Source organism: Manacus vitellinus, unplaced genomic scaffold, assembly GCF_001715985.3.
Source record: "Manacus vitellinus isolate BGI_N305 unplaced genomic scaffold, ASM171598v3 scaffold_31_pilon, whole genome shotgun sequence".
Lineage (NCBI taxonomy): Eukaryota > Metazoa > Chordata > Aves > Passeriformes > Pipridae > Manacus > Manacus vitellinus.
In genome coordinates, this window is record NW_021940379.1 from 4,190,093 (window position 1) to 4,214,177 (window position 24,085).

At 55.3% G+C, this 24,085-nt stretch overlaps 1 protein-coding gene across 1 annotated transcript in view; it reads right to left on the minus strand.

Annotated features, from left to right (window-relative positions):
- Positions 1–24,085, minus strand: part of NCOR2 (nuclear receptor corepressor 2) — a 186,938-nt gene that overhangs the window by 41,454 nt on the left and 121,399 nt on the right. Inside the window, 5 exon segments of the mRNA XM_025895502.2 lie at positions 910–1,057; positions 5,842–5,984; positions 15,304–15,366; positions 18,111–18,283; positions 19,178–19,299. Coding sequence (XP_025751287.2) covers positions 910–1,057; positions 5,842–5,984; positions 15,304–15,366; positions 18,111–18,283; positions 19,178–19,299 — 649 coding nt within the window.

Below are 24,085 nucleotides of genomic sequence, written 5' to 3' on the forward strand. Positions count from 1 at the left end.
TGCCTTGTAATGAGTCACTTGCAAAGACAATTTGAAAAGATTTCCCATTTCAAGTTCCATTAGCCTGGGTGCTAAGGCCAGGAACCAGTGTGGTGCCATAGTGCTGGTTAAGTTATTAAATTACTTTGACAGAAGTCAAATGGGCTATTGTTGGAAAATTGTGCACATTTTCTCCAAACTCCAAACTGCCACACTTTCTAAGCGATAAATAGCTGAAAATTGTCACTTTCAAGTTGTTTCCTTTCTTTGGTATGGCTGAGATGGAGGAAAATGCTACCTTAAAAGGGAAAGGAGGAGGAAAAGACCTGCCGTGATGCATCAGCCTTGTTGGTGGGAGACCACCGGCTTTCCCTGCCTTTGCTGCAGGGCTGGGCTCTGGGAACTCCACTGACAGGGGAAGCAGCAATGCCCTGATGGGATGGGGATGGGTTCACACAAACCTTGACCAGTTATCTCTCCTTGAGCCCATGATAAGCTCTGTGAAAGCCCACAGTGGTGGCTGTCTAACCCTGCTGAGCATGTAGGGATCCTCCTTTGGAGAAAAACACCAAGAAATGTGATTTACAAGAGGCCCTGGGAAGCTGGGTGCTCTTGGAGAGCATGCTGACAGGAATCAGAAACCAAAGGGCTCCCAAAAATAGCCATCTGTCCAGACAGACACGGGAGGAGGGCAGTGATCCAGGGCACTCCTCGCAAGCGTGAAATGCAGAGGCATCCAAAACACCACAAGCGCCTTGTGCTGTGAGACACCGTCACCTCGGAGTGACCTTGGGGTGACAGACGTGACCCCTTGTGAGTGCTGACATTTGCAGCTCCGGAGAGGCCGTGTGTGACGCCTCTGCCATGACCAGGCAGCAAAGCCAGGAGAGCTGAGCACATTCCCCCCCCACAGCCCCCAACCCGCCTCACCTTCCGTCTCCTCCGCCATCTCCTCCTCGTTGCCGCTCGTCCCTGACACCTCCATCTCCTCGTCCTCAGCCGCAGGAGGGAAGGCGGCTTCTTCGTTCTGAACAGCAGCGCCTTTTTTCTTCTTCCTCTTGGCGTTCCTTTCTTTCTCCTGGAGAAGAGGAAGAGGATGGTGAGAGGCAAAGCCCATGGAGAGCCATGTGGGAACAGAGAGCACCAGTCCTGCCCAAAGGGCCAAGAGGAATGCTCCTACCACCAGAGACCCCCTGCTCTGGGCAAACCCTCTGAATATGAGTCTTTGGGATCAGACTCATCAGTTGAAAGCCTGGCAGCTTGGTGTCACCTGGCCAAAAAATTTTGCCAGCCTGGCTCCACATGGAGCTCCACCCTCAGGCAGCAGCAAGCCTCCAAGGGAAGGATGGCACGGATATGTGGACAAGGGACCAGCATGCAGAGAGCACCAGTGCAGGGGTGGCAAGAGCCCAGGGGTCATGTGTCTGGTCATTACACACGTGACGTGTTAGCCTTGCACATTTCCAGGCTCTACCTTCAGCTACACATACACATGTGGCTCCGAACTGACATTCATCTGCAGATAACAAAGCTGATGCCCCAGATACAGCCCAGCCAATGTTTTCATGCACCAGCTTTCATGACCCCTTTGGCAGGTGCTGCCAAAGGGCTCTGACTGCCAGGCCAGGGCAGCTGTCACTGGTGAACAGTGGGGATGCTCCGTGAAGCACGGCATCCCAAAGGGGAGCTTCCTGGTGTCCTGTCCTGCCCCAAGACAGCCCTGTCCTCCCTTGCTGGGGCACGTGCCACAGCCACGAGGGCGCGGGCAGCTGCTCCCTCCTGCAGACCTAAAGGAAAAGTCTCGGCTTTGCTATTGTTTCCTGCTCTTGTTGCTTGAGTAAATATTACCAGTAGGAACAGGCTCATCATCTCCGGCTCTCCCTGCAAACCCCACATGAGTGACGTGTGTAGGACGTTTATTTACATGGATGAAAAGATAAAGCCGTGGTGGAAACGTTAACTCTGCTGCTGGATCTCTGTGCTGGGAAGAGCTGGTCCCCCCTCCCCCCACCCCCAACTTTTCAATCCTTTAGAAAACTTCCAGATAAAACAAACAAATACAACTGCTTTTTGCTTGGAAACGCTGCTTGCTCAAAATCTATTTTTATCAAACTGGGCAGAAGAGAGGGGAAAAAAGACACTTGAGAACAGGCTCTGTGCAGGCACAGAGAGGTGGCGGGAGGAAGGCCGGGTCCCGTGGTTCCCTTGCCCCATCCTGGCCCTGCCGGCGATGCCCCGGTGCTGCCGGCGTTCGCGCCTCTGCCACGGCAGCGATTCAGCAACCGCACGTTTCTGTGTGAAGCAGCAGTTCCCCATCACGCTAATGCGGTGACAAAGCGCCGACGTTACTATGGCAAAGACTTCTCTGCCTCTTACTCACGGGTCCGTGACTCAGCCGCGGGCAGGAGCAGGCTCCTCGCTGTGGGAATTAGCTGGGAACCAGCCTCTGCCTCAGCACCCTACTTGGCCAGAGCCTGGGGCTGGCAGCTGCTGGAAGAGCAGAGCAGGGAGCAGCCCCAGAGGCACCATAGGTCCCTCTCCCGGCAGACCCCACTGCTGATATTTAAGGAGAATGAAATCCAGGCAGCAGATCCTGGCTACATCTAGAGATACATTCAAGGCCACCACTTTGTCACTTATCATGCTGACAGCTCCAGATCGCTTGAGCAGACTTGCTCCCTGCACCCTGCCCAGGAAGGGGTCCCATCCTGCCCTGCCTCCGTAAGTAGCCCCAGGGCTCCCATGGCTGATGCGGGATCCTAACCACAACTGTCCTAACGACAAGAGACTCTGTGAGCCATGCCTGGAACCAGGCATCTCCCACTGTAACAATGTAGTTTTAATCCAAGTGATTGCCAGCAAGGCCATGGGAAGGTGCCAGGACCATTTGCTATGGTCATGCTGATGCTTATTTTGTGGCTCTCTGCCTTCCACAGGTATTTCTTCAGGAACATCCAGGACTTGATGCCACTCAAGCATTCTGCCTTGCCAAGACCACTGAGGAGAAGTTCTGTGCACAGTGAGGACACTAAACCCTACACGAGGGGTCACTCCATGCCTCCTCCTCCATGATGTCTTTCCAGGCCATCCTGACAAATTCAGCCTCTCCCTGCTCTCACCAACTGACATGACAGCAACTGCCCAAACAGTTTCCAAACCCTGCTACCAACACAAAACCATCATGATGGGAACCTCCTATCAGCCTCAGCCTGTCCAAAGAGCATGACCAGGCAGTCCCAGCCTGGTATCACGAAATGATGTGTCTTTGCAACCATGCCAGGACCAGGTCTAACCACAGAGTGACTCCCGTGCTCTGCCACGGGTGCAGCTGGCAGTGATGGGAAGGGGTAGAGCAGTGACCCTGCAGGAAGGACCTCTCTGCCACTGCAGTGAAGAGGGTCTCAATTCTCCATCCTGAGAGCAAGGGTCTGCATCAAGGCAAGACAGACACATTCATCCCTCAGAAGCAGAGGCCACCAGACTGCACTCTCAAAGCAGTTTTGCTGTGCAAAGCCAGCATTACCCAGAAAAGCAAGGCATTAAAGAAATGTTGCTCAGAGGAGGTCTAAAAGATTGGTTCTCCAAGCAGGACCAGCCCCAGCCCAGGGAACAGGTTGCCCTCTTTGCTGCACAAGCCAAAACAAGCCCCAGCAGATACCAGCCCAAAGTGACAACCACACTGCAGAGAGGTGCTGGTGAAGACAGTGCCTAATCTCCAGCCATTAACAGAAAGAAGAGCTCTGAGAACACCATGTATACCAATGCCCTGCTTTCCTTAAATGCTGAGATTAGTGAGTGCAGTGTGCAGAAGGTCAAGGCTAAGTGACGCTGATGCCTGGGACACATCCGAGCCGTGCGGCAGCGAAACCAAGCCAAAACACACAACAGGGCAGATAAAGCGAAGCCTCGAGGTGGCCTGACCCTGCCCCAGCAGTCACTGGCTGCCTGTCCCATGGTGTGGCTGGCTGGTAGGGATGGCCCGAGCCACGGGTGTCTGCTTCCCATCCCACACGAGTCACTGCCGCTGGCCTGCCCGCACAGCTCATCCGAGCCACCTGCACACTGCGGAAACCCGGTGTCACACCTACCTGGAAGAGGAGGCTACAATACTAACGAGCCCCATTTGGGAAATGAATGAGATCTACTAATTAAGTTTACTCTCGTTAAGCAAGAGGAGGAAAAGCAGAGCCGCTGCATTTCCCTGCACGTGATCAGCAATAGCTGGTGGTGATGAGGTCAGGGAATTATCTGTGGATGTCATGGCAAAACTAAGCGATGCCACACTGCCTCGCCACGTGCTTCCTCCACAGAGGTCACGGCTGAATTGGGTATAGGATGAGATTTGAAGGCTCGCTTTGCTTGGGAATATATTTAGGAGTCAGGAAGGAAGGTCTATGGCAATTTAATCTCAGTTGTTCTTTCATTTTATTCAGCTTTCTGGCATCTGCTGTTGCCACAAAACAATAGAGTACAATAAATAACAGCTGAATGTTCATTGTTCTTCTCCACGACCGAATCCCACAGCCTCCAATGCTCGAAAAATAAAATGATGATGCTGATATAAACTGCAAGTGAGAGTGAGCAATTAGACTGGAGAAGTCTAGCGGCTGCCTTGGAGGGACGGATGCAGGGAAAAATGTGGTTCTGCAGAAAAACACTTCCGTGATATAATTTCTGCAACATTAGGGAGCAGAGTAAATTAATACACACCGGCTCCACTGCCAGCAAAGCTGTATGATCTTATTTCAGATTCTCCCCAGTAATGAACAATGATATCTTTCTAATGTAACTTTTTATATTCAGAGGGCTTGATGCACATTTCATTCCAGTCTTTATATGGGTCTGGGGGTCTTTTATATAGTTTGTTTGCTTTGTTTCTAAAAACAATTCAGTGAAACATGGGAACACAGGAGTGTCTCTGTGCATAGAGAATTAATAAAAAAGAATTGCCGATGTCTTCTTTTTCTCTCATTCCTATAGACTGACTAGGATATTAAATTCCTGGGTGAGTCATTGAATGTTTTCCTGTCTTTCTTTTTACTCTTGCTGTAATAGCTTGCTTGGAGAGATTCCTGCATTGAACATTGTCCTTTGCATTTTCAAAGCACCCCTTGGGGGTTTAGCCATGTGAATTCTATTAGCCAGAAACTGGGAACCCCAGGATACTCTACAAATGAAATAATTATAATCTAAGTGGCTCTTAGCAGTCCGAGCTATCTCCAGAACACCAGACAAGCCCCACTTCACTCACACCCTGCACTGCATGCCAGAAGAGAAACAGTGTTAGCCCCTTCTGATGGGGAAACTGAGGCATGGAGTGACGTGGGCATCTGCTCACAGCCCTGAAGACAACCAATACCCATGTCGAGACCAGCCTTTCCTCATGTTGTCCTAAATCCCTGAATTTCTCTGGGGCAAACTGGCAATTTATTAGGTAACTGAGGAACCTGCAAGGCACAGAGTTGCGTGGCCGAGCCGGGCTCTCTGCTCACCAGGGCGGAACAGCACAACCTCACCAAAGTATTTGCACAGCCAGGACTGAGCTCATGTCCTGGCCAACACACCACAGCCTGCTCCTCCTCCTGCTCCTTATCTCCCCACAGAGAGGGGAGATACCAGCCATGCTCCAGACACCCAGGCATCTCCCACACAGCAGCTCTGCCTCATCCAGACCTCCAGCAGCTTTGCCTCATCCAGACCTCCCAGGGACAGACGGGTGGACAACCCTTTCCTGCACCACTCCGCAGCCCCCACAGCTTTCATTCAAGAAGACAGAAGCCCCCCCTTGGCTATGGGAAACATTCAAGCACTTCCTAGGAAACATCCACGGCACCCTGATGTGGGCTGGGCTGGGGCTCTCACCATTTTCAGTTTGTGCTGCTGTAGGATCTCGTCCAGGTTCTGTCTCTTCTTGTAGTTGAAGTAGAAGTTTTTGCACTGCGACACGGTCTTGGAGCCCACCATCCTGGCAATGGCTGACCAGTTCCGCCCATGCTCAAGGAGACCTGTGGTTGGAGGAGGGAGAAAGGAGAAGAGTTTAACACCAGATGCGCTCATACAAGGGCAGCATTATCCACGCAGGATGGGAAACATCCTCCGTGCAAGCCAAACTCCACAGGAACAATATGGTCACTAGCACCTGTCTGAATGGCTTCTAGGCCAGGGGATGACCTATGAGAGCCTGTTTTTCTTTCCAAGGGGAAAAAAGGCACTATGCCGACCGCCTCTGGAATAAAATACGTCCCACAGGCATGTCTCGGCCAGCCACTGGGCAGTCACGAGGATGAGCAGTGCTTCCTTCCCTTTGGGACGGCTGCAGGAGGTGTTGGCACATCCAGGAGAACTTGGGACAGCTGCTCTCAGTCCCTACCACGAAGCAAAGGATCTTTCCACCGTTTCCGCCCCAGTGACGATTTCAAAAGGTGTGACAAGGCAGTTCAGGGGGTTGGAACACACAGCCCTGTTATGGATGGGGAAGGAGAGCCCAGGCAGGTAAGTGTCAGCACTCTGGTAGAGAAGTCCAGGTGATGTCCCTGGCTGGGAAGAGGCGTGCCGAGGGATTAGTGCTCATCACAGGCTCATGAGCAAAGGCAGCTTCCCAGGTCAGGCATCATGCCAAGGGCTGGCAATCCTGGCCAGATGGTGCCACCCGAGCATGGGGCTCCTGCCAGTGCTGGGGCAACTCAGCAGGGTGGAGGAGGAAAAGGAGGAGGAAGGAGCCAGTCAGCACCCTGTGTCCTTGTGGTCTCTGCAGGGGTGTCTGAGCACCCCTCGTACTGCAGCTGGAGGTGGGAGTCACAACCACAGCCCAGGGATGCATCCAGTGGTACCCTGGTCCCTCCACTGCAGGCTCCTGGAGGTGACCTGGGAAAGGACCATCCAGGCTTTCTGGGAAAAAACACCTTGCTGTCTGCAATTATTCCTGGTGTGTGGCTGGTCCTTCCTGTGGTGTCTGGTGGGGCTGGAGCCACCACCAGCCTGTGGGACACTGCTGGCCTGGCTGGCTCCTGGCTGTCCACGTGATGCCACCATCAGGCCAACAGCCCCACCAGCCTTCCTCCCACACCTTGTGAGGACACAGGACACAGAGTCTGTGAGCCCAGGGGCACTGTACTACCACAAAAGGTGACTTCAAGAAGAAAACCAAGAGGGAATGAACCTGCTAAGAGCATCTTCCTCCTTTGCTGGGGGATTTTCTGCCCAGAAGCCACCAACCACAGAGTCTGGGAACAGGCACGGACCACTAGGTCCATACCCAACCCCTCCCTGGCTGCTCTGACGCCGTGGGGCTCAGGACAACAGTGAGTCCCACACTGGAGCTCCCGTGCGTAGCTCTGTTTGTGCCTGGGAATGTGGCAGCTGTGCCACAGCCCTGCTGCCAGCCTCCAGCCAAGCTGCTGCCATGTGTCACTTCTGAGCCCCAGGCCGGTCCTAAGTGCCAACCTAACCTCTGTTTCAGCCCCAAACCAAACCTCAGGGACTGATCTCAGCACAGCCACAGGCAATAGGGCCCAAGGGACGCACCTCTGGTCAGGATCTGTGCTGTGCCCCTTGCACAGTGTGGGAGCTGAGGGTATGGCTGGACTGAATAGATGGCACTATGAACCCACAGAGAGATGAAACTCCCCTCTCTACTTCCCAGCTCCTGGAGAAAACCAGCAATACTCAGCACAGCAGGAGTTAATATCCAGCCAGTGCCTGTATCCTGCCCGTCCCAGCACCAGGCTTATCAAATTGCATGTACAAGGCATCACACGCACTGAGCACCAGAAGGGCCCTGGCAAGCCAAGAAACAAGTTTAAGCTTTAACTCTGCAACTCCCAGCCTTGCTCAGCCAAACCCACGACCTCTGTCACCCCACTGATGGGCTGGGACTTCTTAAAAATAATAACAGATTAAAAAAATCACATCCGGCCACCAACCGTGAGGTAACGAGCGGGGGCAGGAGTCCTCCCCCCACCGCTGCTGAATGCTGCAGGGGAAAACAGGACAGTCCCCTGTGTCACAACCCATCCCCTCTGACACAACCCACTGCTGCCGTCCAAAGCAAACAAGCAGCTCTGTCCCTCTGCTCATCACCACGCTGGTGGCCCAGCACCAAGTGTGACAGCTGGGGCCAAGGCTGATTGCTGCACCCCGGGCAAAGCCCCAAAATAAGGACACTGGCAGCAGTGTGGATGAGCCCTGAGCTCCAGTGCTTTCACGGGAGAGATGCTGGGCAAGGGGACCTGCCATGGCAGAGCTCGGGGCTGGGGGGGTGATGGATGTCAGTGTGAGGAGTCCCCAGTATGGCATGACCTTTGCCAGCCACAGGCAGTGCCAGCTCCCGGCTGTCCTTCCTGCTGCCCAGGCTGGCTGTGCCCCTTCTCACCAGGATACTGCTGGAGGCTCCTGCAGCTGGCCAGGTAGGTGGCCCGTGCTGGGCTCGGGAGGAGGAGGGGGCGGCTGCCTGCAGCCCCTGCCCGTGGGACCAGCAGGGAGCCCGGCCGCTGTTCTCTTTTTGCATTAAACCAGAGTGAAACAGCAACACCTGCTTTCCACACTGTAGTTATCTGCACACTCGGAAGGGACCAGTCAAGACACCTCACAACCTGCTGGTAAGATCCCGGCTCGCCAGGCACGCCAGTTCCATGAGCTCTGTCAGCACAGCCATCCCCAACCCCTGCACCTCCAGCCTCTGCCCTGCACTCTCTGACACTCCAGCCCTGCACGGCAGCAGCCAGCCCGGCACACCAGCACGCCTCGGCACCACACGGCCCTTCGTTCCACATCGCAACTGAAACTATGACTAACCGAGTTATCAGATCCTCAGGAAGGCTGTGCTCCTCGGCTCGGGGCGGGGGCTCCGGACGGACGCAGGGTCTGCCGCAGGCAACTACACACAACCTTGAGGTTAACCCCATCCTTCGGACCCCAACACCCGACTTACGTGCTCCGGCTCCGGCTCTGGCGGGTAGGGAGCGCACCTGGAGTGTGCAGCGGGTGGGCTGGGAAGGACACGGGTGTCAGGGCACTTCTTCAAAGCCCCCCCAGGCACGGCAGCCCGCTGCAAAGCGCTGCGAGTGCTCCGCTCACACCCTCCCCACGCATTTCGCTTTCGCTCCCTCGCAGCAGCCGGAGACAGAGAAGAAAGCAAAGCTGGTTCCTTAAATCCTGGGGGCGAAAGGATTTCAGAGCCATGGGCAGCCGGGAGCGGCGAGAAAACGGGCACCGAGGCTGGAAACCAGGTCACAGGCGGCAGACTCCTGACCCCGATGGCAGAAGTTGGTGGGAGCACATGCTCCGGCCCCAGCGCTCTTCCCTCCGGAGCGAACAGCGTTCTCCGCTCTCCTCCTGCTCGCTCGCCGGAGCGTTCCAGCCGTCTGCAGCCGCGGTTGTTAAGGTGGATGGAAGCGCCGCCAGTATTTTCTCCCCTACCTCACCTCCTTGCTCAGCAGCTTGGGGCTACGGGGAGGCTGTGCAGTTTCAGGAGATGCCCGACGTTGCCAAGAAATAATAATAATTAAAAACAAAAAAAAAAAAGGCAGGAGAAAGGCGAAGGGGCGGGAACGCGGCAGCTTCGCTCCTGCCAGCCCGGGGACGGGGAGCCGGTGCCGTCGGTATGTGGCGGAGCAGCGAGCAAGCTCTAATCTGTTCCTCTGGCTGACCCGGGGCTCGTTGCATCTGAATGTGACCTCTAGACAGAGCATTAATAACGAACGTGGCGCTGACCCAAGCTGACAAGGGGTGCGGCGCTTGGCACCCGCTCCCGCCCTCCCTCGCTCACTTTCTGTCTCCCTCGCTCTCGGCTGAATGTCAGCAGCAGGGGGAGGGATCCAGGAAAACAAAGCTTGGCTAATAGTTTTCTCCGCTCTCAAGTGAATCAAAGGCGCTTTTCTTTAGGGACGTGCACGCCGGCGAGCCCAGTGCCGCACCGACGGGGTGCCGTGGCGCCCCAGGACACCTCGGCCCTGCAGCTGCTGCCCTGGCAGAGGAGAGATGGGGAGAGGTTTGGCACCGGTCTCGCCATGGGCGGACCGGGGCTTCTGCTCCCGTACAGCAAGCGGAGGCTGGAAGGAAGAGCTGCTCGGAGAGCGGGGTACCGTGCTCGGCATCTCGGGGAACAGAGAAGAAACCCGGAGGGGCAGCGCAGCGGGCGAGGGCCGTCGGCTCGCACCCCCTTGGCTTTTTGCAGCTGGGTTTTTTTACCAGAGCCATTCCAAGGCTTTCTGGCACAGCCGCCCTGCTCCACCCAGGGCTTGGTGAGGGTGGAGAGAGCCCGTAAAAGGGTCCCTTAATGGGAGTTTGCATGGATTAACAGATCAAGGTTTTAGGGGAAAACCTAAGTGATATCATTCCCTACACCCGACGGTACCTGGTATGATGCTCCAGTATCTCTTGCACCCACACACCCTCTTGGGAGTGGGGATGGAGGCAGTTCTGGCTACACCACAGCCAAAATGTGCCGCAATCCCATTCCGGAGAACGACCAGCACTACTGAGTCAGCAACACCACCCAGGGCATCCCGAAAGCGTGGTCGGCATCACTTTCCCGCACTGACCTCGGGGTGGTTCGCAGCGTGTGGGAGAACCGAGGCACAGGGAGGTGAGTAAATTCTCCAGGGCCACAGATCAGTGGGTGGCAGAGCCAGGTGCATGCCAAGCTCCTGATGCTGTGCCAAGGGAAGCAGAGGGGACAGTGTGTGAGGGGTGAGCCCACACCCCTGCAGGCGCTGGGGTGTTGCTGGAGGGACTGTGGCACAGGCAGCCGGCTCGGTGTGCTCTCGCTACCGTGGTGGGTGATGCCCTTCCTTCCTTGGGAAGGCAATGCCAGAACCAGCCTGCTGCACTCCCAATGGACCTCTCCTTTGGCAGCTGGATACAAGCAGGCCTCTGATGCGCCCCATGGCTACAAGGCAGCTTGGAGCTCAACTCCCCAGCAGCTTTCACACTCATCATGCCACCTCTCTGGAGGGAGGCAGTGCCACCAAACAAGGTGTGGGTATGGAGCTGGGACCCCCGACCAGCTCAGCTTTACTGCCATGTTCCCTCTCCTCTGTCCCTGGCTGGGGACCTCCAGCTCTCAGGTCTTCCCTTTGAAAGAGACGGTTCCTGGACCGCGGCATCCACCTGCTGCAAAACATCAAGCCCTCTGCCCTGATCACAGACCTGCCTGGCTTTTCTACTCCTATCACAACCCTCCTTTTGTGCTGTGCCCCCATCCTCTGATCACAGGAGGGGACAGAAGTCCCACCTGGGATGCCTGCTCCCAGAGAGGTGCCATCACCTCCTGTCCAGCTGGGACACTCAAGTCTCCAGCACATGACAGTGAGCACACACTGAGCAGCCACTGCTGGTGGGTCCAGCTCTCTCCCTTCACCTCGTTCGGATATTATTTCTGCTCCCTTATTGTTGAAAAAATAATGCTCAAAATTAAAATGTAGGCAGCAAATTATAGTAATTACCCAGCAGTTCCTCCTGACAGGCCTTTTGTGTTCCATTCACTGACACTCACTAGGCAAATCCTCACAGTTTGCTCCTACACACTCGAGAAATGTTCAGCCAATGGTGTCAGAAAGCGCAGCTCCAGGGGCATGACAGACAGCAGCACTATGGGCATGGGCCTAGGGGTAACATCTTGGCTGAAGGGTAGCCAAGCCCCAGCCTGGGATGGCAGGGATGGGACTGCAGCTGACCACAGCCTCAGGCAGGGTAAGTGTGGCTAATTCACACCTTGGATGCAGTTTTGCCCTTGTGGCACCCAATCTGCCCCATCCCAGTAATTTCCAAATTTGTACAAACTTCATGGCAAGCATAGGGCTTGCTCGGAGCAGGCACATGCTGGCACTTTGGCTGTGGGCACTGGAATGGGCAGGTTGGTCTGTCCTTGCTCCGAGCTACCCTTGCACCCAGCCTAGACAGAGGACACCTGGGTGGGAGACCCCAAGGCACATCCCACCCCAAGGCCAGCCAGAGGGACGATATGCAGTGACCAGCACGGGCTGCAAACCAGTTTCTCCAGCCCACTTTTACTGCCATCAGCAGGTTTTTATGTTGTAAATATCTCTCATGGGAGAGGGGAAGGCTCCAACATGAGCACAAGGGAGACGAAAGGAGGAAGGTACAGAGCTGCCAGCTCCCCAGCATCACCTGTGCTGCAGCCAGCTCCTGTCTTATAAAGGTATGGGAAGGTGGCTGGCTTCTGACATGGGCTTTCCTGTCATTGGGTTTGGTTGTGCCTTAACTTGAAGAAATCAGTATTTTAAAAAAAAATCTATTTTAGTTTTGTGAACAGAGTAGAACTGGGGAAAAAAAATGGTTCAGATCAGTCCAAAACTCAGATGAATTATTGGCAGCACTGAAAATCAGCCTTTGAAAGAGTGCTTTTGGTATTCAAGGGAATTTTTTACAGCTACCCAAAAGTAACTATTCAGTTACTGTCATCAGCATTTTACATTTGTGCCCAACTCTCCTCTGCCTCATCACAATGACTCCATCCCGTGGCCTTCCCATGTTCTCAGCCTGGGAAAAGGCATAAGGAGCCCGAGGTTGTCTTGAGGACAATGAGCACAGAGCCTGGGCAAGGCATGGGAGGACCTTGGCAAGAACCTGCCACTTCCACCCGCCTCTCTTCAAAGAACAAAACCACTTGTTAGACACCCAGGGGAAAACCCCGAGCGGGGCGAGAACAGATACCAGACTTTAAAGACTAACAAAGGTCATGTTGAAACCTCCCGGTTCACCGAGTTCAGCTCCAGCGCAATCGCAGCTGCTCTGCAGTGCTGGCAAAAGTGGTGACACTCAGTGGAGGGGCTGGGGGACAATAAACCCACCCACTGCTCCAGGCTGGTGCTTGCCCGCTGCTTGCAAACTCCCAGCCTACCTCAAACTCCTGCCTACGTGGACTCCTCCGGTGGGTCCCCCAAAGGCAGGAGCTGCCTAAACATTGCCTTTTAAGGAGCAGCCCCATCCTGCTGTTGAATGCCTCTGCACCCTGCCCGGCGGCAAAGCAGTGGGTGCTGCCCGCTTCCCAGCTTGGGAAGGGAAGGGGGAAATCCTCGAGCAATTCCAGTTATATCAAAACCTCCTGCTGTAAGGATCACAGCCACGGCGCAAGGAGATAATATCAGAAAAACACCTTCCCCCATCGTGACACCAATCTCTGCACATTTTGACAGACTACTGAATCGAATTTTATTGCGTAATGAAAGTGTCATTAAGCAAGAACTTTCCTCTTGCTGGGTTTTTGTTCCCCTATTTAAGTTTAATAACATGGTACTCCCCTTTACTGTCTCTCCCGGCAGACGCAGTCCTGCCTTCTCCTGATTGGAAACTCCCTGTGCAGCTCTGTGACTGGAGAACAGGCGATTCTGGTGTCTCCCTGTCCTAGGGCTGTTTTCTCTCACCTCCCTGAGCACAAATGACATGGGGTTTCATGCCACGCACAAAAAACCTGAGGGCGGACAGCAAGGCCCGGCTGATCTCCCGCCTGACAGGTGCTGGGAGCAGCAGTCACCCTCCCCATCTGCCAAAACACCCCAGGGTGGTAGGGCTGACTTTCCCTGGGACTCACATCTTGCTTGTTTAACTCCCTAAATCAGCCAGCTACGGGCTCTGACTGGTACCAGTACAGGGAGGAGTGTGGCTGGGGCAGATGAGCTCTTATGGTGAGGAGGACGGTGCCCATGTCTCTGAGCCCACCTGGTGCAGGCCACCACCTCCTCTGCTCCTGCCCAGCCGTGCTGGCAGCAGGCTCTGCCCCAGCACCAGGCTCTGCCGCCGCCTCCTCCAGCCTCTGAGGCTACCTCCGGAGTTTCACAGTCACTGTGAGTTGGAAACCCCCACCACGCAGGTCCCTGGAAATGCCAGACAGAGCCAGTTTGAAGCATTAAAGCGGCTGCTTCCTGGCAAGGGGGAATTTGGCTTTTCTGTAGAAGTCTGGTGTTGCAATCTCAGTTTCCCAGGTTGTAACGAAGGGGGAAACATCAGCCATTGGGCTTTACACCAGCAAATCTCCCTGCCCCCTCCTGGCCCCTGGGCTGGAATAGTGCTACGTGCTCCCACGCTTCATCCTTCCTTCACACAGGCTTTGGCAGCTGCTTTTAAGACTCCTTAAGCGCACCTCCAGCATTCAGCATAAAACAACAAGAGGCACTTCTTAACAACCAGATGCTGATCTCCAAAACAAAGCCGTGCTCGGGAAAGATCCCTCCAACGACCCTCCCCTGCCAGCACCTGCTCACCCCATACCTGGCCCCCGGCCAGTTTGCTTGATTAAAGTCTATCTATTAAGTTTTGCGACTATAGAGAGCCTCGCTCAGCAACGCGCAGGATTGGCACAGGGTTGTAAAGAGGGTTGGAACAGCTTAAAGGCGAGCGAGCCAAACACTTCGGGATATTCACAGGCAAAGTAATCCAAGTCCACAGCTCCCATCGGCACCTGGGCAGCCGGCGCTCCAGAACGTGTAATCACCCTCCCGGCAGCAGGTGCATTTTCCAAGCAGAGCCGAACTTGCTAACACGCCTGTTTGCCTCTGCCATCCCCGAATGGCACTCATTTCCATTTTAATTTCCCATTTACAATCCTCTCCGGGCCAGGAGAGTCGGCAGCGACGCAAGCGGGATGCAGGGGCTGGGGACGTGAGCTCGACAGCCCATCAACAGGACGTGACTTTGGCAAAAAATTAAAGCAGCGAACGAGCTGGCGCAGGAGCGGCACAAGGAGGGGAAGTGGCAAGAAGGTCTCTGCTACACTCAGCACTTTTTAAAAACGGTCTCAGCAAAGGCTCTGAATCAGCTCCAGGATGTAAAGTCACCCCGTGCTGCCCGCAGCCCTGGCTCTTGAGGGCTCCCCAACACGTGCCTGAGGAGTGTTGGGGTTCACTGTCTTCTCCTTAAATCCCAGAGCTGTGAACACAGGCAGACAGTCTCTGTGTGCCTGGAAAAGGTCACAGTGAAGGCATGAGGCTCCAAAGAGCAGTGAAACTACAGGCTACAGGCACCATCAGCTCCAAAAAGCAACAGGCAAAGTGCCTTCCCCATTTCCTACAGCCAAGCCCTGCCTCGTGGGACACACACGGGCTCCAGCCACAGTCCAGACATCCCTGGTGTTGGCACAGCTCCTGGGGCCAGAGAAGCTGAGCACACTCCCTGCACCACCACCTGCCTTCCTCAAATCCTCCCTGAGGCACGCTGGGAACAAACCAGCAGCAGGACAGGCAGGATCTGGCCCTGCAGCTCAGGACCCACCACCCTGCACTGACGTCAGCAGTCAGACACCATCCATCCCTGATTGCTGGGTTAGCTCCAGCACAGTCAACAGGAGAAAGAAAATGAGCGTCTCACCTTTTTTAGCTGTCTCCATCTCCTCTTCGGTCCAGCGAGAGCTTTCATTCATTTCCAGGGAAGCTGAGAAGGAAGAAGGAAAAAGAGAAGTCAGCTGTGAGCACAACCCAGCAAGCCCAGTGAGCTCAGAGGAGGTGTCCCAACACTCAAACCCTGTCCCATGCCCTGTTCCCTGGAGGCATGACAAAACCCCGTGCAGTGCAGAAGTGCTTCAGCAAGGAAGGCTGTCATGGTGTGGGCTCTTGAGGCTTCTCCATGCACAGTACCCCATGCACAGCATCCCCTTGGGATTTGCCTCGGTGATGCAAAACCTCCACTTCGGTCCTGGAAGCAAAGCCAGATGGCTCGAGGGTGGCAGCAGATTTCCTGCCAATTTGGTGCCACGCACTCTGGCCCAACAACAGGTACCTAAGATGGAGCTGCTGTGGCTGTGTGCTTTGGAGGTGGCAGACACAGGGTGGGACCGTCACCCTCAGCACAGACAGAGAAACAGCATCACCTCAGTGGAGACTTTGGCTGACTGCATCTGTCAAGGGTGTTGGCTGTGTGTGACCGCGGTCTCCCTCTCTGCCATCACCAGGCTCTTGGACAACAACTCAGAGCCACTTACAGCAGCGGCGGGGGCTCGCCCGGAGCAGTGCCCATCGCAAGGGACAAGCTGCTCCAGCCAGGAGAGATGGAGAGGGGTGTCAGCATCTGATGCTGCCCCTCTCCCCCACCCCAGGCGTGGTGCTCGGGACACCAAGGTCCTGCATAAAGCCCTCACTATGCACCAGTCTCGCTGGCAGCCTGGCACAGAGCAAACCCTACAAAAACAAACCGGGGTGTGAGTCAGAGGCAAAAAACAACTCGGTAAGGAAACAGATTTCCGGCTCAGGCTGCCAAGGGGTGATTACTCTAAACAACAGGCAAAGCATTATTTCAACAGTGATGAGAGATGTTTTGACAGTGTCCTTTCAAAATGGAAAGCAGGCTGATAGGTCCAGGATAAAGAATACAGGCGAGAAGAGAAGGAAGAATATTCCAAGAAGCTCTACAGGAAGCTGAGACCCTGTGGGAGGACAACGTGGGCTCCGATGCCCACAGCATTGGGCAGAAGAGTCTCCTTCAGAGCTGGCTGAGCACGACTGCAGGTGTCACCTCCCAGAAGACAGCGCAGGCCACTGCCTCCCCCAGAAACGCCGTGTCCCCCCCGGGACACCAGCCAAGAGGGAGGGAAATCGATACCTCACCGCTTCCCCTGGCTGCGGGCAGAGCCGGGGCCGCGACACTCGTTTACGTAAAAGTGAGTGTCCCCAGTGCTGTGCCGGCCCTTGGCTCAGCTGGTGATGGCTGTTGTTGTATGGTAAAGAAATGTCACAGAAACGGCCCGTTTGGTTTGATTAATGGCATTGACTGAGGTTGCGCAGTTATGAAACAGATGCCTACAGGGAGCTCCGGCACGCTGCAGTTAAACCACAATACGGTTTTGTGTTGTTTTTTAATGTTCAATTGGTATTTAAAATGCAATAACTTTCTTAGCCAACCTAAATTAAAGCGCTATTGGAGAGACATAAAGTGAAACCAATTGCTCAGATATGTCACTGGAATTGATCCATTCCCTTTTCCCAATTTAACATGGTCTAAAGCCTTTTCTCTGTGTTCGCAGCGAAGTTTATCAAGGACTCTGAGATGTTGGGATAAAAAAATCCCATCTAAGTTATTGGCATTATCTGCTGCTTCTCTGCAGCACTGCTGAACAAGTTGGAGGGAGAGAGCAGGGCTCCGTTGTGCTGGGGACTATTTATATCGCCTGTATGAAAACAGAGCGCTCGCAATCAAGGCTTCAGCCAGTTGTCAGCAGAGAACAGGGAGGCGAAACACCTCCGCGTGATTTATAGCACATGGAACAGCACAAGCAAGAAACTGCAGAGCAAGGAAACCGAGAGGAGTCACCCTGCTTTTATTTTTACCTGCCTTAGGTAGCACAGCAATAATTTTGTACTTTGATGAGAGTAGAAAATATAGGAAAATCATCCAAATTCCTCGATGCTTCTCTAAGTCAATACATGAGCTGTTCCCCAGGGTGGACACTACTGATGCCACAGACGCGAGAGGCAGATGCGCCTGACGTGGGGCTGTGGATGCTGCCACGAATTCCCATCTAGTCCAAGACAGGCATGGCAGCATGGCATGGCTATGGCCAACTGCTACATGTGGCCGCAGGCTGGTGCGGTCCCTGGGTGCCACATTACAGGCAGCACCCTTTGCCTCCTCAGTTATGGGTGGAAATGGACCAGCCCAATGCCCAAAGCCAAGGGGACACAGGTCCCACAGGCTGCAGCTGCTCAGGCTCCAGGCAAATTTGTAAACAGAGGGCAGAACTGGCAGAGACCCAGGCAAGCCTGAGCAGGCAGAGCCAGAGCAGGGTTCTGTGCGGAGGTTGAGGGTACTCAAAGCCCGAGAAGCTGCAGAGGGAAACAGCTCCAGGTGCAGGAGGGACACGAGCCCTGCAGGAACCCAGCCAAGGCACTGCTAAAACGGACGGCTTCCCCTTTGCTCTTTTGCAACACTTTCCCTCTGAGGCCATAAAACCCAGTCAGCCAGGACAGCCTGGGCTTGCACAAATGCCCCCACTTAACTGAGTGAACCACGCTGAGTAATTCACGGGACAGAAAAAACCTCATTGCTGCTCTCCAAAAAGAAGGATTTCATGAAGGAAACCCCTCCTCCGTGAGCTGGGGGGGGCAGAGCAGGATGATGTCACATCCCAGCACAACGGACACCCCAAAAGCCCTGCCAAGGTGCCCCCGTGCCCTGCCACCTACCCAGCTCTGCGCTCTGCTGCGGCGTGGCTGCCTCCTCGTTGTTGGCTTCGTTGGCCATGGAGCGGGTGATGCGGCCCTTGCGCCGGCCCTGGCTGTTGGCAGTTTTGCGACCTTTGGAGGTGACTGTTTCTTTCTCATCATTGTCTTCCCCAGACGTGTCGTCGTTCTTGTCCCTGCAAAAACAAGGAGAAAAGAAAAACGTTGTTGGGTTGATCTGATTTTTAGGTCAAGCAATTATTTCTCTGCATGTGTTTGGGGATGTTTTTTTGGTTTGTTTTTTTTTTTCCTTTTTTTTTTTTTTTTGTTGGTCTTTGGGGGGGCAGGTCTGCATTTTTTTTTGCAGACGCAGGCTCTTTTCCCGGCCGGGATTGGAGGTGGGGTGATTTGTGGTGGGGTTTTCTTTCTGCAGCTGGCTGCAGCTCCACCACCAAGTGCACGCAGAGACCTGACGGAGACAGGTTTAATACCAGACCATTCAAATTCATCCCTGCCTCCTCCTCATTTATCTTCCTGAAAGGGACCTGCTGGTAAATGTCTTTGCAGCCTAGATATAATGAAGCCAGATGTTCTTTTAAACCAAGTATTAAGCCCATTACAGATAGCGAGCGGTCTGCGTGCCAACCTTTCCCTGCCACGGCACTGATGCTCGGCGTGAGGGAGGCAGGGCTGGCTGGAGCCCTTCATCTGGGAGTGCTCACATTGACATCAATAACACTAAAGGTGAAGTGCCGCGCTCCGCTGCGCCCGAATTGCTCCTCCAGCTCCAGAGGCTCCCCTAACAACAAAACAAGCTAGAGGATCAGAGGAGCTTTGCAGATTGATTGGGTTGATATACAAAAAAAAAAAGCGTATTGAGTTGCTTTCCCAGTTTGGGAGCAGCAGGGAAGAGGAATGAGGAGGAGGCTTTGCCTTTCCCTCCCTGTGGAGGAGGTGAGGTGGGCGCACACGATCCTGCACAGGGTCAGGTAGCCCTGAACAACACTGCATCCCACCACCTTATCCCATCGCTGCAGACCCACCCCAATGCCCAGCTTTCACTGGAGCCAGGCAGGGATGGTTGTCCTTACTTTGTCAGTTCTTCTTTGTCATTTTCTGTTTCCTGTTTGTCTTCCTCCTTCTCTCCCTCTTTCTCTTTTTCTTTCTCTTTTTCATCTTTCTCATCTTGGTTGCTCCGGGGCATTTGCTGCTGCTGCAAAACAAGGGACATAAAATAAACCAAGCCCTCAGTGCTGAGGCAGACACATGGCAGCACCTGGGCCAACCCAAACAACCGCCACAAAACAATGCAGGGGGCGAGCGGCCAAGAGGAAAGAGCTGCAGGGCACTGCTGGAGGCCACAGGGGCCGAAAGCTTTCCGGGGAGATCAGAGGTGGTTCAGGATCGGCCAAGGCAGCTGCACTCTGGCTCCTGTTCCAGGCAGCGGGACAGACCCGGCAGCTCCCTTGGGATCAGGCAGCAAGAGAGGATCTGATGCAGGGGTAAGGCAGGGAGGTGAGAACAACTCCCCTGTTCCTGCAGACCATGGCTTAGCCACATGGGTGGTGATTTGCAGCCAGTGGGATGCATTTTGCTGGAGCATGAAGGAGACAGGGGCACCAGTGACACCCCGAGGATCAGCAATACGAATGCTGTGATCTTTTTCCCAAGCATTTGACACAGCCCATGGGGAAAGTTTGTGACTCCATATCACCAAGCAGTGGAAATGCCCAGCTCCCTGCCCACTCTGTACTACCTGGCATCCTCTGCAAAAGCCATGTGCCCAACCACTCCAACACTGCTGCTGCCGCTCAGACTGAAGGCACCCCAGTACCCCAGGGAGGGACACAGTGATTATTATAGTTCTGGATTTTGTTTCAACAGCTGCAGGAAGGAGGTTGCTGGGGAGGCCTGGTTCCCCTGACCTCCCTTCCCTCTGGCAACCAGCGAATGAGAGGCATTGCATAGAGAACAAGAAATTAGAGACGGAAATGATTTATTAAACCATCCTGCTCCTGGCTAATGCAAGGCTGCTTGCTCCAGGAAACCCACCCGGGCTCACCCAGTCCCTGCCCAGGCTGCAGGGCTTCCACCACTAGGGAAAGGGTTTGGTGATGTAACAGGGGGGAAATTGCCTTAAAGTGGATTTATTAGCAGAAAGTATGATCCCAGGCAGCCTGGTATGGCTGGCACACAGCCATACAGCAAGTGTGGACAAGGTGTCCCTGCATCCCTGGAGCCAATGGGACTGGCATGTCACCAATCTGCAGAACTAGGAGGCTGCTCTGAACATGGGCATCCCAGCAGCAGCAGTGCAGGGTGCAAGTGAAGCTCTCTGCCCCCACAGGCTGGTGCTAAAATGAGAAGCGTGGAGCTGTCAAATGGAGCAGTTTAACAAGAAAACTGCTGATTCTTTCAGGCTCCAGTTCAACAAAAGTCCTTAAAATCCAGGCACTGCCATCACTGAAACCCTGCGGACTTTCAGTTCCTCTTTGTACGGGGGGGGGGGCAGCTGTGCCATCAGGATCCCCACATGCATGACATGCTCAGCCAGCCCCTGCAGCACCTCCTTCCCAGAACAGAACCACAATGCATCAAGCTCACAGTCCCACTGCACCCCCAGGAATGGCTCCGCGGGATCCAAGGCCAAGAGGACCCAGAGGAGAGGAAGCCAGGGACACTTGGGATGAGCACTCAGTTGCTTACGATCTTCCAAAGCCCACAGACCGCTAAGGCTTGGGGAATGGACTGTCTCCTGGCCAAGTGTCATACCCAGCATACCAGGCACTGCCCTCACCAGCCCGCAAAAGAGGGGAGAAGGAGGAGGGCAGTGGACAAGCCTGCTGGGACAGAGAGGTGGGAAACCCTCACTGGCTGCAGAGGAGCAAGGAGCATCCGTCACGCGCATTTCCCCGGTGTTGCCTTGAACTCTCTGACTCTGAGTCATGGCATAGTAAACCCTGATTGTGGGTTCAGCTCAGACAGACACCCACGAGGTGAGGGCTGTAGCCTCCAAGGGCCAAGCAGGCAGAGAGGCAGGCTCTGCCCCAGCCCTGGCCATCACCACCCACACACATTCCCCTCACCAAAAGTTTTGGCAAAGGAGGGGAGCCCATACAAGGTTTGCAGTATGTCTACCACTCCACTGCAAATATTTTTTTTTGAGGGATGGAGGAAACCCTGCATCCCAGAAATCACAGCTCACCTCCAGCTCTAAAGCCAGCCATGACTGTACAAGTCCCTGCCCCAACATCAGGCTGGCGCAGTTCCCAGGGGAAGGTTCAGCATCATCTTGTCTCTGCACTTGTTTGAACCAGAGGGCTGTCAGCCCAAGTAGCCACTGCAGCTTTTCCCCAGAGGAACAGGCTGGGATGGCAGTAATGCCAAGGAGCTCCCTGTGCCAGCCTGCAAACGCATGAGTGAGAAGGCAGGGAGAGATGTGAGTGGCCGCAGCAGCTCACACTGCAACACAGGTGCTTCCCCAGAGAAGCATCTGCCAAGCTCCGTCATGATGAGGATGGGCAAACCCACTGGTCTGGCTTCAGTGGGCCACCGCACACTCTCTCCTCCAAGCCCAGCCTGGTAGGACATCAAATTAGGGCTTCTCCCAGTGCGGACACACATCTTGATCCAAGGATGCCCTCTAGTGATTGCCCTGCTCCAGCCACGGGTGGGTGTCTGATGCGAGGAGCAAGAACCAGGTGGGCACAGCACCTTGCACCCAGCAGGACACACAGGACAGGTCTCACCTGTCAGACCTCTCCTACCAGGGAGAAATACTTAAAATGGGCAGCACTGTCACCACCAGGCCGTAGTGGGGAAAACTGACCCAGCTCCACACCCATGGCTGCACTCATGTCTTCATCTGAGGAAGGCTCCCAGCCAAATGCTGATCTGAACCCTGGCAAGCCCATGGTGATGGCCTATCTCCTGTGCTAGAGCTTGGCTGCATGGCAGGGCACCCCCCAAACCTCCCAGCCATGCTCAAGAATGCCACCTCACATCTCATCCATGGGTACCTGCTGGGCTGGAGACTGTGGGGCTGTCTGCAGCACCCAGAGCCCTGAGAGGGCACCCCGGGGTCCTGAATGAAGCCATTTGGGAGCTCAGCTACAAATGGCACACACAAATGGGACAGTCCCCTAGTGATGAACCATAGTCCATCCATGCTACACGCTCTACCCCAAACCTCAGACTGGCATCAGAACCAGACCATAGCATGGCACAGTGCCAGGAAAGCCACAGCCGGGAACCCACGAGCTGTCCGGTCCCCCCTCCCGGCGCGCGCTGCCCCTGCGGTGTGTGGGGAGCTATTCTTAGTGCTGGACACCGACCAGCTCTGGATGATTCAAGGGATGGGACGCCATCCCAAAGCGTGACAGGCCAGGAAATGCTTCCCCAATTACCAGCTGATGTTTCCCTGTGATTCATGCCACCCCGGCTAGAGGTGGACTGGCAGGTGGGTCAGCCCTTAGCGGACACACCAAAGGCTGGCACCAAAACTGCTCAGCTCCTGGCAAGCTTAAATCTCTCTCCACCTACATCCCTGCCACCGTGGGGATGAGGTACCCCACCTCCCGGAGGCAAACCAAGTACATGCTCCCCACCTTGCACAAGAGGGTGAAGGGATGTGCCCGAGGCCAGGGAAGATGCCTGTGGCAGAGGGCAGGGCTGTCCCTCCCTCCCAGGTCAGACGCTCTAACCCCGAACCGCCCTTCCTCCTCCTCAGCATCGCTGCTGCTTGTTTTTGCTGCCGACACATCCTGTTTATTTAAAAAGGCCCCAGGACAAAATCGGACACGGGACGCGTGAGCGAGAGGCCGACCCTACCCCGAATCCAGGGGGACAGGCGGCCTCCTCCGCTCCCCGCGCTCCGACCCGAGCTGCTCCGTAATTACAAACACCTGCTCACCTCTGCCCCAACCTCCCGCCGGCCCCGGAGCAGCTGGAGCGGCGCAGAGCGCTGCCATTCCTCCCGGGAACAGCGCGTTCCCGGGGCCGGGGCCCGCCGCAGGCACACACGCTCCCCCAGCGCCCGGCTCCCACCCGGAGCGACACGGCTCGCCCTGCCCGGCCAGTTCGGCTGGCACGGCACCAGGAGTTCAGCTGCAATAAAGCTTCGCCTCCAAGCGCACTTTAGCGAGACACCGGCTTCCAGGTAGGACCCGGACACCGAAATGCTGACCCTGCTGAGAACGGACCAACTTGCTGCGCGTCCTGGCAGCGGGACTTGCCGGGAAAAAGCCCCGGCGAGGAAGAGGTGCAGCTCCTCCCACTCTGTTTACTTCCTCTGCCGAGGCACTGCCTGCTTCTGGAAGCAGGACGGGAGGGCAGGAGGAGGTGGGGGAAGCAACTCCCCACCTTCGCCCTTCCCCAGTCCAGCCGGAGACGCCTCGCCTGGGCACGGAGCCGGTGGAACCAGCCAGAAACCCCTTCCCAGCCGGCAGCGCGTCCCTCGCCTCCGAAGTGCCCCGCTCGCACGCTCACCGCCAACTCCGGATCCGCATCTCCCCCCAGATCACTCACCTCCCCGCTCCCCGGCTCCCGCGAGCGGCCGGTACCCGACAGCCCCATCGCCGGCTCCCGGCCCCTGCTCACCGCCCAGCCATCCGGGCGCGCTGTGCCTTACGTTCTCCGGCTCTGAAGGCTTCCTGACGATTTGCATAGTTAAGCCGTAAACTAACCACAACATTCCTCTTATGATTTTGCAATCTGCTGGAATAACGTGGTCGCTCTAAGTCGAGTCGATGAATCATCATCTATAAACCACAGCTCTCGTCACCGGGGCTCTCAGTGCTGGCTGCAGCCAGAGTGATTAATCCGCCAGGATGCCAAGCTTAACCTACAGTGCAGGGCTATTTATTTTCCAAACTTGCAAGCCTCCAGAAAAAGACTGCTGTCTTCCCCATCCCCTTTGTGGTGAGATGTGTCAGGCTGTGGCAGGGGACCAGGGACAGGGGACCTCCCTGTTGCCCACAGGACATCCCAGCGTTAACCAT